Here is a 16,325-nt window from a genome sequence, read left to right on the forward strand (position 1 = left end):
GTTCTTGGAGTAGTTTTCCGTTTGCGTCCACATTTTCCTTCTCTTTTTGGAGAGGATGAGCCGGAATCTTCAAATGTTCTAAGAATTCTGGGAACACTAGATTTCCCTACACCAACTGCTGTAGCGATGTCTCTTACAGTCATAGAAGTGTGTTCATTAAGAGCGATAATTTTAGAGCGCTTCCTCGGACTAATATCAGTCTTTTATAAGCACATAACTTGTGTTAGACTAAACTCAAAATTATAACCACCAGTTTCCACACTGAAATGCTCACAACTGAACTTCAAATACACTAAAACCAATCAGACGAGTAAATTATAGTGAAGGTCTATCCGTCACCGCAGCTCAAGGCAGATATAACTGGTTTGAAGCTGTTCGGGACATCACTTTCAATCCCATACCAACTCGAATGAGAAAATCTTGCTTGTCCCAATTAATTCGAACACTATAGTATATATATATATATATATATATATATATATATATATATATATATATATATATACTAGCTGACCCGGCAAACGTTGTTTTGCCATATGATTTATTTCTAGAGTATGAAAATATATCTTATTTATTGTAAGTGTGTGCGTATGTGGTATGTGAGTGGCAGTGGCATGGAGCGCTGTGAACGATGACGGAAGGTGAAAATAACAACACACCAAATAATAATTTTTTAAATTTATTGTAACTTTTTTTTTATAAATTATATATACAACTAATTCTGAAAATATTAGTAAACAATATTAATCTCTTAGTGCAATGGAGTGTACAATATTTTTTGTCATTCCGTCTTTTGCTAACACAAATAAACTGGATGGTTTACCCACTCGAGAGCATGCCACGTATAATTGTCCGTGTGAAAAACATGGTGTGCTCAAATCTAAGCCACAAACAGACATTGTTTGGCCTTGAGATTTATTAATAGTCATTGCAAATGCCAATCTAATGGGGAATTGAATGCGTTTAAATTGAATTGGCACATCTGTGGGTATAATAGGGATTCGTGGAAGTAATACACTTTCACCCCGGAATTTTCCATTTAAAATAATGACTTCGATAACGTTGTTCATTAATTTTTTAACGACCAATCGCGTGCCGTTGCACAGCTGTGGTGGGTTCAAATTACGAAGCAAAATAACAGGAGATCCAACTTTAAGTACTAAATTATGCGGTGGCATGCCTGGTAAATCCAATGAATTTAAAAACTCTGTTGGAAAATATGCAGCTTCCATAGGATCGCAAACTGCATCAACGGATTTGTATGTCACCATGTTACCTGGCAATAACTGTTGTATTTTCAGATTCAATTCGTTGACGTCCACATTTTTTGCTGCTAAAATCGCCCTTTCTGCAAGCCACTCATGATTAATGTATTGCGTGTGTAAATCGGGAAATATAAGGTTAATGAGAGCATCTTTTGAATCAATGATTGTGCAGAAATCCTCCGGTAATTTTATGCATCCTGTCTCATCCTTGGTAACTTTTCCATCACCGATATCTAGCAATTGTTTTGAGAATGTTTCAGCAGATGGATCCTGAAGCATTTGGACTCGCATATTTACTGTTAGTTGAACTTTTTCAACATTATACCACAGTGGAGATGATTTCAAGCAAGCATTGATCTCATCAGCGTACGTTGAACGCGGAATGACGGGAAGTGTTTGCCTGAAATCACCTGAAAGGAGTAGAAGAGTTCCGCCAAATAATTTGTCATTGTTCTTTATATCTTTCAATGTCCTATTCAACGCCTCAAGCGAATGTTTGTGTGCAATTGTGCATTCATCCCAGATGATAATTTTACAGTTTTTCAACACTGTGGCCATAGACGATTGCTTTTTTATGCTACACGCTGCTTCCGGGTTGTTTTGAATATTTAGTGGCAGCTTAAATACTGAATGAGCTGTTCTGCCTCCATCCAATAAAGTTGCCGCAATGCCAGATGATGCAACAGCCAACGCGATGCCATTATTTGATCGTATTTCAGCGAGAATTAGCGAAATAATAAATGTTTTGCCAGTTCCACCTGGTGTTTCCAAAAAAAAATCCACCTTGACCTGCCGAAACTGCGAGCATAATGCGGTCATATATGTTCCTTTGTTCCTCATTCATCAGTGGAACATTGCGAGTCACAATAGCTGCCATTTCTACTGTATTGTAATGAAGTTCACGATTCATGTCATTGTTTAAAAAATCAGATGCACTTCGATTTGGCGAAAGCATACCGAAATGACTGAGAGGCAAGTTGGCAATAGTAATGCAAAGATCCTCAATAGCAATCAGTGCTTCATTGTACATAGCATCGCTGAATGCTATCGTTAGATCGTTACAACGTGTGCGATGGTGATACAGTATATCATCAGTCATCGAATCTTTGTGATTATCCCATAAAGTTTCTATTCTGCCCGGGAAACATGTAGTTAATACTATAGCGAATAGTACACGAATTTGCTTAGCAGTGCAGTTCAATGCTGCTTCAGCAAGCATACATTCCCACTGGTTGTCATCTTCCAGCAAGCCGAGTGCAAAGCATGCATCGTTATACGTTGGATGCTGATGCCCATCGACTTTACGTATATCGCGAAATGACAATGAGCCGGTGACATTAACCAACAACAGTCGAAGATAAAAGCACTCAGTCTGCCTTGGATTGACTGTAAATACTCTCCCCAAGGCGTTTGATTTGAATAAACCGGGACATGCTTCAACCGGTGTGCCTTGCTTACGGGGTATCCATTTTTTTGTTTGAGACCATATGAAATAGTGCGGTACTTCTGAGTAAAGTAATGTCCGAGCAAAAGCACCAAAAGCATCAGCACGATTACACAATTCAAAAAATTCGGTGAGTGTAGTTCTTGGTGGATTTATAGCTCTGTCAATCGCTGTCTCGTTCGTGAAATATACGCGCTGACCGTTTTCAAGATGGACGGCTAAATGAATAACGGTTGGATCCCGTTCATGAATTGGGAAACCAAAGATACGCCAAACTGCTTCATTGGAGCTGATGTACCGGCCAATTTGGTACAGCGTTATTTCATCGTTGTTATTCACTGGAGGGGCAGTCACATTGGTATTTTCAACTCGAAATACTGCCATATCACTGCCTTTATTCACATACTTGCAAATATATTTGATGCTCTTCACTGAACTACAAAACTCTACATTAATATGAGCTTGGAATGTTTTGCTCAGTAGAGGTGAATAAGGCACCACCCAACGATTGTCAATGTCAATGTCGATGTTGCTGATATTTTTAATAAACGATTGTCCGCCATTATCGGAATTTCTTCGACGATATATTGGATATCCGTCAACATTTGTGATCGTATCGTTAGTGAAATTTTTAGGAAACCCTTTGGTACATTTTCCATTTGCCATACACGGCGATAAACGATTAAAATTGCCGCATGGGCCATGAATCATGTTAACTGTAACAATATCAAACAGCAATTGATCAGTAGACGGATTTGGAATTTCCGCAGAAATTACACTATCGATTTCTTCAGGACGTATTTTGTTGATTAACCAAATCAAAATGTGCGCATGAGGTAATCCCCTCTTTTGCCATTCAACCGAATACATCCAGCAACGTGTAGGACCAAATACTTGTAATTTCGTGATGAAACATATTAAAGACTTTAACTTTTGTCTGAATACACGTGCTGTAATGTCATGACGATGTATTGCATTTTGGCCGGGAAAAAGCAATGATGTAATCTCTGGCCATTTAGGATTACACGTGAACGTGATAAACAAACACGGTCGTCCGTACTCGCGCACGTAAGCCAGAGCATCTTGGATATATTCTTGCATATGACGTGGACTGCCTATATACGATGATGGTAGAATGACCGAGTTACCAATTTCGGCGGCATCGGCGCTGCTGACAATAGCGTCTCGCAAGTGAATGTATTCTTCAGCACGCAGCTGTTGTTGATTATATCGCAAGTATCGTAGTCGTTCACTCTCTATCTTCACGTACATGTCGACCATGAATTGTTGACAAAGCTCACGATATCGTAGAATGATGATGAATGACCGCGTCTATTCATCAACTGATACGCATAATAATCCTTCGCACTAACATTCTTGTTTGTTTCGGCTCCTGTAATAATATATACTAATAAATATAATTATAAATAAATAATAAAAATATAATTATAAATAAATAATAAAAATTCAATTATAAATAATTCATGAATAATTATAAATCATTAATAAATATAATTGAAATTAATTAACATTAGTTTAGTTTGATAAATTGAAATTAATTAAGTTCTTTGTTAAATGAGTAATGTTCAAGTCCACAATGAATGAAGTACCTGTTGCGGGATCACGTTGTTTAATATTTACGCAATATCCATCTTGTCCCTTCCAAAAAATTAGCGGATATTGGAGAGCGTCATATGAACGGTGTGTTTCAGCAATGAACTGGAGATTATTATTTCTTCTACGAATCACGATTTGTCGTGCAGTTGTTCGATCGCCAACCATGATTCCAGCAACGTCGTCAACAACAGGTGCATTGAATCTACGAATATGCTCTCCAACAGGTGTTTTATCAGGGCTGATGACAATAGCGTGATGATCACTTTGTAATTTAGGCAAGTGTGATTTGAATATTTTCAATAATTCATTGTGCTCATTCAATAGAGCGTCCAGCTCACCAACGATGCGTTTGGCAAAAAATGAATTGAGGTGATTGTATTCACAACGTGCGTCTACGCGCGCATCTTTGCCGCCCATGAAATAGATTTGCAAAAATTTATGCGCTTCGTTTGGCATTGGCAGCAATGAGCCCACTTTGTGATAAATTTGACCTTTGACTTTAAATGTTGAATTGAATTGTTGACCATATACCGTATTATTTTTAACTATTTCTGTTGCTCCGAATGATGTCATTTGGAAACAGGAATTGAATGTCCGAATTGATTTCAGGAACACATTTGAATCTGGATTCGTGCCAAACAGTAAACCCTTTAATGGTTCAGGTGGTGTATCAATTACATGTAGTTGTACCTTTCCTGATGAGCAACACATCCCGGCTGGCTCATTTTTGAACTTAAGAGCATTGCAATGCAGGCATTCCTTGTCCATAGCACCAATTATGACTTTTGAATGAGCATAATATTCAACATTAGGCTCATACTCGAATGCTAGGCGCAGGAAAGACTGAGAGTTAAAAGATCCTGCTGGCGTTGTTGTTCATTTACTCTTAGTCTGTTAAATGTGAGTCGGCGCGATCGTCTTTGTTCCAATCTTCTTTCTTCATTTCGGTCAGCTCGTACATCTTCTGATTCTACTTGATGCAATCGTGCCATGCTCTCACGTGCATCAGTATTGTCTTGCTGGACTTGTTCTGCGTTTCTTTCGGCTCTTGCATTCTGCATGAATGTAGCTTGACATGTTTTACGGCCCAAAGAAGCCCCTCTACGTCGTTTTGGCATTGTTTGCTGTTAAAAAAAAATTAAATTACTTAATGATGAAAAAAAGTATTATGTATTTATTTATATTTTATTTAAGTTATAATTCTTTTGCAGCGTTTGGATGAGAGTAAACTTTGTGAGCTGCGCGCGCAGAAAACGACAGGATAAAGTTAGCCATAGAAGGAAATTAATTAAAAATATATATTTTTACTTAAATAATACCTTTTTGATTGATTTTAATATTTATATTTCATCATTACAGCATTTTTATTATTTTAAATTTTATTCCATGCGCCAAAAAAGTATAACTTTTAACGCATATACATAAGTACACACACACTTTTTTAATTTAACATACTTTTCATGATATTTCTCTTTTGAAATAACAGAGCAGAATTACTCTTAAAATCAATAATTGTAACAATTATTTATAAAATAGGAATGAATAATGACAGCTCTGCAGATTAATAAATTAATAAAAATTTACTTGAGAATAACACTTAAATAGTAAAATGATATTTGTAAACGTATGATGAAAAACAGCATAGTAGTAATGTGTTTATTTATCTTTTATTACTTAACCTACCTTTCACAATATTTTTCCTTCAGAATAATACAGTAGAAATACTCTTAATATTAATAATTATTATTAATATTTACAGCACTGCAAATTAATAATAATTACACGGAAATGATAATTGTAAACGTCACAACGGCGTTCGATGTACAAACAATAATAATGGCCGAAATTTTTCCGAAAACTGCGTGAGAAGTGAGATACTGCTTATTGCAAACCTGCCAACTTTTAATCCTTTTGAGGATGATTTTATCCTGCGGTAGTTAAGCGGAATTTAAATTATAATTTTAGACAGAAATATTCGCTGTATTTAAATCAAGCTTATGCGTACTTCTACAATAGTCTTACATATTAATATATATGCTTAATTTTTTTAAAAATAGTAGTGGATCAAAAAGATAATAAATTAAGTTTATAAATGCAAGGAATATATAGAAAGCATACATTTTGCTACTAATTGAAATAGAGAAATAAAATTCTACCTGGTTGTCGTCTTCCAGCAAGCCGAGTGCAAGGCATGCATCTTTATACGTTGGATGCTGATGTCCATCGACTTTACGTATATCTTGAAATGACAATGAGCCGGTGACATTAACCAACAACATTCGAAGATAAAAGCACTAAGTCTGCCTTGGATTGACTGTAAATGCTCTCCCCAAGGCGTTTGATTTGAATAAACCGGGACAACGGCCTTCATCGGTGTGCCTTGCTTGCGGGAAGTCCATTTCTTTTTGTTTGAGCCCATGTGAAATAGTGTGGTACTTCTGAACAGAGTAATGTCTGTGCAAAGGCATCCGCACGATTACACAATTCAAAAAAATTCGGTGAGTGTAGTTCTTGGTGGATTTATAGCTCTGTCAATCGCTGTCTCGTTCGTGAAATATACGCGCTGACCGTTTTCAAGATGGACGGCTAAATGACTAACGGTAGGATCATGAATAGGGAATCCAAAGTTGCGACAAACAGCTTCATTGGAGCTGATGTACCGGCCAATTTGGTAGAGCGTTATTTCGTCGTTGTTATTCACTGGAAGAGCGGTCACATTGGTATTTTCAACTCGAAATACTGCCATATCACTGCCTTTATTCACATACTTGCAAATATATTTGATGCTCTTCTTTTAAGGGCGAGCATAAGTATTAGAGTTTAAAGTGAATTGTTGCAACGTGCGTGAATATTACTTTTTGATTTATCAGGTTTCTATGTCTAGTTTGGATTGGAATATGATTAAATAAAGATATATTTAAAATATACGTTAAATCTGTCCAAAAAATGAAAAAAAAATTAGTTATAAACCTATTCTCAGACCTACTGAATATACATATAAAATTTCATCAAAATCGATCCAGCCGTTTAGGAGGAGTTTAACCACTAAAACTGTGACAAGAGATTTTTATATATATAGACTAGCTGACCCGGCAAACGTTGTTTTGCCACATGAATTATTTCTATAGTATGAAAATATAGCTTATTTATTGTAAGTGTGTGCGTATGTGGTATATGAGTGGAAGAGGCATGGAGCGCTATGAACGATGACGGAATGTGAAAATAACAACACACCAAATAATTTTTTTTTAAATTTATTGTAACTTTTTTTAATAAATTATATATACAACGAATTCTGAAAATATTAGTCAACAATATTAATCTCTTAGTGCAATGGAGCATACAATATTTTTTGTCATTCCATCTTTAGCTAACACAATTAAACTGGGTGGTTTGCCATCTCGAGAGCATGCCACGTATAATTGTCTGTGTGAAAAACATGGTGTGCTCAAATCTAAGACACAAACAGACATTGCTTGGCCTTGTCATTGCAAATGTCAGTCTTATATGGAAGTGAATGCGTTTAAATTGAATTGGCACATCTGTGGGTATCATAGGGATTCGTGGAAGTAATATACTTTCATCCCGGAATTTGTCATTTAAAATAATGACTTCGATGACGTTGTTCATTAATTTTTTAACGACTAATCGCGTGCCGTTGCACAGCCGTGGTGGGTTCAAATTACGAAGCAAAATAACTGGAGATCCAACTTTGAGTACTAAATTATGCGGTGATATGCCAGGTAAATTCAATGAGTTTAAAAGCTCTGTTGGAAAATTTGCAGCTTCAATGGGATTGCAAACTGCATCAACGGATTTATATGTCACCAAGTTACCTGGCAATAACTGTTGCATCTACAGATTCAATTCGTTGGTTCGTTCAATAAAGTTGCAGCAATGCCAGATGATGCAACGGCCAACGCGATGCCATTATTTGATCGTATTTCACCGAGAATTAGCGAAATAATTAATGTTTTGCCAGTTCCACCTGGTGCATCAGGAAAAAAAATCCACCTTGTCTTGCCGAAACTGCGAGCATAATGCGGTCATAAATGTTCCTTTGTTCCTCATTCATTAGTGGAACATTGCGAGTAACGATCGCTGCTATTTCTATCGTATTGCATTGAAGTTCACGATTCATGTCAGTGTTTAATAAATCAGATGCACTTCGATTTGGCGAAGGCATACCGAAATGACTGAGTGGCATGTTGGCAATAATAATGCAAAGATCCCCAATAGCAATCAGTGCTTCATTGTACATGGCATCGCTGAATGTTATCGTTAGATCGTTGCAACGTGTGCGATGTTGATACCGTATATCAGTCATCGAATCTTTGTGATTATCCCATAACGTTTCTATACGGGCCGGGAAACATGCAGTTAATACTATAGCGAATAGTAGACGAATTTGCTTTGCAGTACAGTTCAATGCTGTTTCAGCAAGCATACATGCTGTTTCATTATTCCCACTGGTTGTCGTCTTCCAGCAAGATGAGTGCAAGGCATGCATCTTTATACGTTGGATGCTGATGTTCATCGAATTTACGTATATCTTGAAATGACAATGAGCCGGTGTAATTAACCAACAACAGTCGAAAATAAAAGCACTCAGTCTGCCTTGGATTGACTGTAAATATTCTCCCCAAGGCGTTTGATTTGAATAAACCGGGACATGCATCAACCGGTGTGCCTTGCTTGTGGGGTGTCCATTTTTTTGAACCCATGTGAAATAGGGTGGTACTTCTGAGTAGAGTAATGCCCGTGCAAAGACGCCAAAAGCATCTGTACGATTACCCAATTCAAAAAATTTGGCGAGTGTAGTTTTCGGTGGATTTGTAGCTCGGTCAATCGCTGTCTCGTTCGTGAAATGTGCGCTCTGACCGTTTTCAAGATGAACGGCTAAAATGACTAACGGTTGGATCCCGTTCATGAATTGGGAATCCAAAGATACGCCAAACAGCTTCACTGGAGCTGATGCACCGGCCTATTTGGTACAGCGTTATTTCGTCGTTGTTATTGGGTATACTATAGCCTACGTCACAGGTTGTGTTATGCCTACTAAATTTAACCCATGAACGGCATTTTCTGCGAGCCTAACTTCAAGCCACAAATAAACAAACGAAGTGTTTGATCGTTTAAATAGCGGCTCGCCAGATTTTATTGCATTATAAAGAAAAGTAATTGATATTCGATTTTTGATTAATAATTGATTTATGTGGATAGTGGCATTTATGTGGATAATGGCATAGAATTTAGCATTGCGTCATGGTAAATGTTATTCCTACTAAGTGGAAGTAGTTGTGTTTTTTTTATATTATACCCAATTCACTGGAAGAGCTGTCACATTGGTATTTTCAACTCGAAATACTGCTATATCACTGCCTTTATACACATACTTGCAAATATATTTGATGCTCTTCCTTTAAGGGCGTGCATAAGTATTAGAGTTTAATATGACTTGTTGCAACGTGCTTGAATATTGTTTCTTAATTGTTATGTTTCCACGTCTAGTTTGGATCCGAATACGATTAAATAAAGATATATTTAAAATATACGTTAAATCTGTCCGAAAAATGAAAAAAAATTAGTTATAAACCTATTCTCAGACCTACTGAATATACATATAAAATTTCATCAAAATCGGTCAAGCCGTTTAGGAGGAGTTTAACCACTAAAACTGTGACAAGAGATTTTTATATATATAGATAAAGAGAGAGAGGAAGTTGGATATTATGAACTTTTTTCAGTCTTCGACTGATTTATTTTCTTCATTTTTTTGCAATAATTTTGAAATTTCTACTTCAAATTAAATACATATACGATTTTTAAAACCATCTATAGCATAGAATGTAGCAATAAGCATTTTTTCTTGTTTGCTTCATTATTGAATAGCATTATTGAATTGGTTGAGCATTCAAAGAAGCCGCAATCTTACAATATCTAGATAAATGCTTCAAGTCAAAACCGATGAAATTTCTAAGCTATTTGGTACTACTACTTTTGTGTGCTCGAATGGTTGATTAGACAGATTTAAAAAGCGGAATGACATAAATTCAGGAAAAATTATTGGAGAATCGGAAAGTGTTTCCATACCTGATGTTGAGAATTGCTCATCAGCTAAAGATTACTATTTATTTTTGTACGCAAGACGAAGAGTACTCTTCGTCTTTTTTTTTTATTACGTAACTTTCATTTTGTATTACATAATAAAAATAAAAGTTAACACATTTTTTTGTTACTACGTACTATGTTTCTGTCCTTTTTGCATTTCATTTTATTAGTCATTGATTTAAATAATTTGAAATAAAAGGGGAGAGTTAGGAACTATTAGTTAAAATTGTTTGCGAAACGGATATAGTGAAGTCCCGGTTATATTGAACCGAAACTTCGGTCCCTTGAAGGTTCACTATAGCGAGGTTTGACTGCACATATATATGAAAAAACTGAAAAACTAATCGATGGGAATAGGGATGAGGAGAATTTCAATAAAGACTATCATTAATCACTCAAGAAGGAAAAAAAAGGCAACATCAGCTGAGTAATAGAAATATCCTTTCGTTTGCGGAATAATAAAAGCAAAAATCTATTTTCAATGGGAAAAGATGTATCCAAAAAAAACTTTCTTTTCAACAAAAAAAAATGGAATTTTCCCTTTTTATTGGTTTCTGAGATTAATATTAGCATTATTCCGCACGATTCATATTAGTCATCTTTTGTATTCTATTTTTCTTTTGTTAACCTATCCATTGTTTTGCTTTTTGTCTATTATCTTTGGTACGTTATTTATAACAAAAACCTTACAAAGCTGTTTTCTAGATGTATTGTTTTTATAATTGGATTGATTGTGATGGTAAAGGCAAAATCATGCTAAGCGCTATAAATGAATTCCGTTTGTTAATTTTGAAAATAAATTTTTATAAGACTTGTAAATCTATTGAAATAGTTTTTAAAATTTTTTTATAAGGAGCAATTGAAGAGTGTATGAGAATGAAAACTCTACATATGGAACTGGAGGAGATATTGTGGTGTCCATACTGGGAGTCGAACCCTAGTCCTAGTTTTCTTGATTAAAGTATTTTCTCTGCTTGAGAAAGTTGAGTTTCTTTGAAAGGCTTTCACAAGCTACAATAAATTACAAACTAGAATAATCATGCATCTTAAACTTATTTCTAGTGATATGATATAAATAATTGCAATTAGTTACATTTGTGTTTCATAAATTTAGAAATATAAAATTTGTAAGCATATATACAAATTCGTAATTTAAACTCATTCAAAATCTTTAAACACATACAATACCCTTTCGAATGATGTATTTTTAAATTCGATATCAAGTTAAAAAATGCTGACGGTATGCATAACGAATAATTTTTGTTCGCATTATTCAGATTTAGAAGTAAAATAAATGAAAAAAAAAATATTTTATAAAATATGTTCCCAATTGAAGCGAATGAAAGAAGTATCCTCAGTAAACTACAATTTTAGCAAATATATTCTTTTATTTCAAACCTATTCAGAAGAAATGTTGAATAAAAAGTTCGAATGAGTATGAAATGAAAAAAAAAGTACAGAAAAAGAATTGAAGAAAATCCTTTATGCATTGAAAAAAAATTCAACGAAAACTAGAGTTAGGTTAATTTATAAAGAATAATCAGAAATATATTTTAATACTCGTTCGTTTTTGAAAAGGCATTTGAATATTTCTTCTCTTTGCAAATAATGGAAATACATATCACGCTATTCAGAAAAAGAGAAGTTTTTAGGATTCGCAAATATCAAAGATAATCAGTAATAGTTACATTGAAATTAGTATTTGCAGTTTGACGTTCGTAATCCTTATTAAAAATGGTTGTTTGATTTAGAACATCAGCTTACTAAGTTTGTTTGATTTTAATTAATTTCAAGAGTGGAATCTTTTGTAGGCGAGAGCATATATTTATCTTTGAAATTTAGTTATCGTTTGTTCAGGATAAAATTTCTTAGGAATATATTCTTAAAATGTAACATTTCTTTGATATTTCGACATTTAAAGGAAGTGTTTTAGTTAAGTTGAATATCAACAGTTTCCTATTAATTAATTTATATAATGATTTCACAAAAGACAAATTATTCAATGTATATATATAACTATATTAGGCAGAGTAAATGCATAAATAATAAATTTCTCTATACTAAAACTATATGTGGAAAATAATAAATATTAATGAAAAGAAAAGAAAGAATATATAAAAATGAAATATTTTTAAGAATTATTTTTAAAAATATGTAAAAAAATATATAATTTAAAAAGCCGGGAATCAAAAAAATGAAAAGATATAATTTCTTCATCAGTTCACACGGTTATATCAGCAATAAGGAGTGCTTTCTAATTTTGTATCAATATGTATATAACAGCGTATATATAAAATACAATGCCTTCACACTCTCAGACGGATCAATGATTTAAATCAGGTCAGAACGCAACTACACTCACAAGACTACTACTCTGCTCTGAAAGTCACATCCCTATTTATATAGGCTTAGCGACTAAAGCCAGTAACACGTTTCAACACGTTTCTCGCATAGCTCTGTAAATATTGTCCTATCTTCTAAAACTCGAAGTTTAAAAAAAAAATCAATTTATCGTAAAATGGTTGCCGAGAATCTTGCTAAGCTTTCCAAATTGTCATCACACCGAGTCTTAAATTAAAAAAAATACATTAAGCGTTATTTTTCCTCAAAATTATGTTACAATTCCGCGGGCAGGACTGTGTAGGGGTCAGGAAACTGACCTTGCATCAGAAAGGTTCCGTGTTCGAATCACGGGCAAGGCATATATATATATATATATATATATATATATATATATATATATATATATATATATATATATATATATATATATATATATATATATATATATATATATATATATATATATATATATATATATATATATAGTTCAAATTGTAGAGAAAACATGGAACAAATTACAGAACAATGAAAAAAGGGAGAAAAAAAGATAATAATAAAAATCCGGAAATATATACACCGAAGAGCCATTACACTATCACCACCCTCCATGTATAACAATGGGCTCGCCCAGGAACAATGTTCTCATGGGGCACATTAGGACCCATAATCCTCATAGAACAATCCCTGACGCCTGTAAGCTACTTGAGCATGATCCTGCGGGGGATGGTGATTACCAACAGGATAACGCACCATGTCATAAGGGTCGAATCGTCACGGATTGGTTCGAGGAATATTCCAGTGACTTTCAAGTCATGTCTTGACTCTCAAACTCGCCTGATCTTAATCCAATAGAGCATTTGCAGTCCTACTTGAAAAACCAAATTCTTGCTGCCACGCTACCCACTCGAAATGTGAGGGAATTGCAGGACCAGTTGGTGAGCGCTTAGTACCAGATACCTCAGACTACCTATCAGCACCTTGTGGAATCAATGCCACGGCGGGTGCTAGCAGTTTTGAGGGCTAAAGGTGGTGCTACATGTTATTAGCAGAGTGGTCATAATGTAATGGCTCTTCGGTATATATATATATATATATATATATATATATATATATATATATATATATATATATATATATATATACAGTTATATTTTATTTTGCTGCCAGAGTTGAACTTTGTTGGTTTACGACTAGCAATGTTCAACTCCGTAGCCATGTAATTTTGAGCCAAACCCAGAATACAGGGCACATGGGTTAAGCATTTTTCAAACTAGCCTCCATGGAAGATTTTTTTTTTGGAACAAACCAGCATTTGTGCTACAGGGAGGGGAAATGTGGATTTTTTACTACTGTTAGTCGGACGGCAGAGGGAAGTTTTTAAGAACCCGTGATCCGTCTACTCGACAACTATAGTAGGACTTACTATTGTTGTGGCCAGAGAAATAAATCAGTTTTTAACAACCAATACCATAACAACGGACTACAATAATTTCAAAACAAGGGTTAAGTTTGCATTAATTGTTCTGAAAGAAAGAAAAAAAAACAATCCACATATGTATAGGCGATGGTGTGAACAATACAATTCATTTAAAGAAACTATTTACAAAATAATAACTACTTTAATTCCAATTTCAGGTGGGGGTGGAGGTTGGGATGATAATACTGGTCATCCAACCAGTGGTGAATCTTTGAGAGAAGGTGGCCGTGGTGGTATGGTCTGCATGGTTGCCAGTGCATGGGGGACGGATGGTGGATTTGGTGGTGGTGGAGGCGGCTGCACATCTGGAGGAGGTGGGGGAGGACACAGAGGTAAGATTCTATATTTATATTTAACTAAACATTTCCAACATTTATGCATAAAAAAGTGAAAAACATAAAATTTGGCAAGTTTTGAGAATGGGCACCTGTTTTTGAGTGCTTGAAACTTGTCGACTGCTATCTTCTATTTATATATTTTTAAAGCGAATGAAAATTTTAAAGTAATGAAGTTAAAGTATTCAATGTAAACAATTATCGTCAAAATCAAAAGAGTCCGTAAATGAAATCTTGAAGATTTAATGGTTTAACATCTTTTGAATTTTTATTTTTCTTTTATCATCATACATCATATTAAATACCTATATGGTTTGGACGCATTTGATGGTAAGAATGGTATAAGAATTATATTCTTTTTAATGTTTGGTCCAATAGTAGGCCTATGTGTACCTTTTCGAATTGTTCTTTCATGTACTATCTTTCGCAAGATGGAAAGTATCATTGTTATCTCTACTCTCACGTAAGGGTGTCTATGAGGAAAAAAGAGAATAAATATATTTCAATAAGCAATCTGTATGTTTTTTTAAGTCTGGGAAGTTTCTTTTAAATATGAATTAAAATCGGTAGCATAGTTCAAAATTTTGATTAATTTGTATGGAAGTTAAATGTATTTGTGGATTTTGTGAAATTCTTGAAAAATTATGAGCGGTATACAAGTAACTGTAAGAGAGAGTTCATGTATTAACAGTTTGTCAAAGCCTATAACAGATATTTTTTCTATGAGGTTTCTTAATGCCTTAGGTACTGTGGAATTGTATAATACATCGCCGTCAGCCAAATGACTTTCAATTTATTAATTACAGTAAATTATAGGATTTAATTAACATGAATGTTTCAAAATTATTCTATATTTAAGAAATAACGTAAATCACGGGCTTTCAGAAAGTGTCCCTTATGAATCATTGCATATAAAAAGATATTATAGTATCTCTAAGAGATACTCACACCGTTGTATAAGTATTTTCTGTAGTTCAAAATATTACAACATGTCAACAAGTATTACCAGATTCTGAAAAACAGCAATTTCCAGCTTGTTTAAAAAGAAGGTTTCGTGAATACTTCAAGGAATATATTTGTATGAAAGATCTGGTGAATATTGTGGATGTTTGTTGTAATAAGGAAAGTTTTTTCAAGACATTGCAGTATTCAAAGTGCTCTTTCGCTTTCAAACGAAAAGTAATTCATGATGCGAGTCATGAGTTTGTTTGCAGATACTAAAGAAAAATAAAGTCATGTACATATATATACATAAGTCCAAAAGTCAGGTGGGAATCAAAACTTCATAAAAAAAGTTATGAAAATAACACGCTGGTTTTGTAGCCAATAATTTTACACAACCTACACCAAATGAAAAATCTACCAACCTGGACTTCTGGGAATCATTTCATGTTCTACAATCTCATATTTTTGGAAATCCATTCTAATTTATATTTCCACATCATAGAGCCTAGGGTTCCCACCTAACCTTTCACACCTCTTTCTTACCTTCCTTCGTTTATTATCTTATTTAAGTTCGTTCTTCTTCTTCTACTGGTTAAGTCACTTATTTTTTTTCTTTGTTGCATCATGTTTGTACCTTTCTTCTGTCATTTTGTGTTCAGACACTGAGGGAGATTCTTGTTTATAAAACCGAAAATATAGTATATCCATTTTGAGCTTTTATCTGTGCTATATTTGCATTGTTTTGCTTTATTCCTGTTATACATAGTATTTATACACATTTAAAAACA

At 34.3% G+C, this 16,325-nt stretch overlaps 1 protein-coding gene across 1 annotated transcript in view; it reads left to right on the top strand.

Annotated features, from left to right (window-relative positions):
- Nucleotides 1-16,325, top strand: part of LOC107456001 (leukocyte tyrosine kinase receptor) — a 230,635-nt gene that overhangs the window by 125,886 nt on the left and 88,424 nt on the right. Inside the window, exon 15 of the mRNA XM_087166185.1 lies at nt 14,416-14,589. Within this exon, the coding sequence (XP_087022311.1) occupies nt 14,416-14,589 (174 nt within the window). The remainder of the gene's footprint in view (nt 1-14,415; nt 14,590-16,325) is intronic.

This window comes from Parasteatoda tepidariorum, chromosome 6 (assembly GCF_982258835.1).
Source record: "Parasteatoda tepidariorum strain Cologne lab strain chromosome 6, Ptep-v5.0, whole genome shotgun sequence".
Classification (NCBI taxonomy): domain Eukaryota; kingdom Metazoa; phylum Arthropoda; class Arachnida; order Araneae; family Theridiidae; genus Parasteatoda; species Parasteatoda tepidariorum.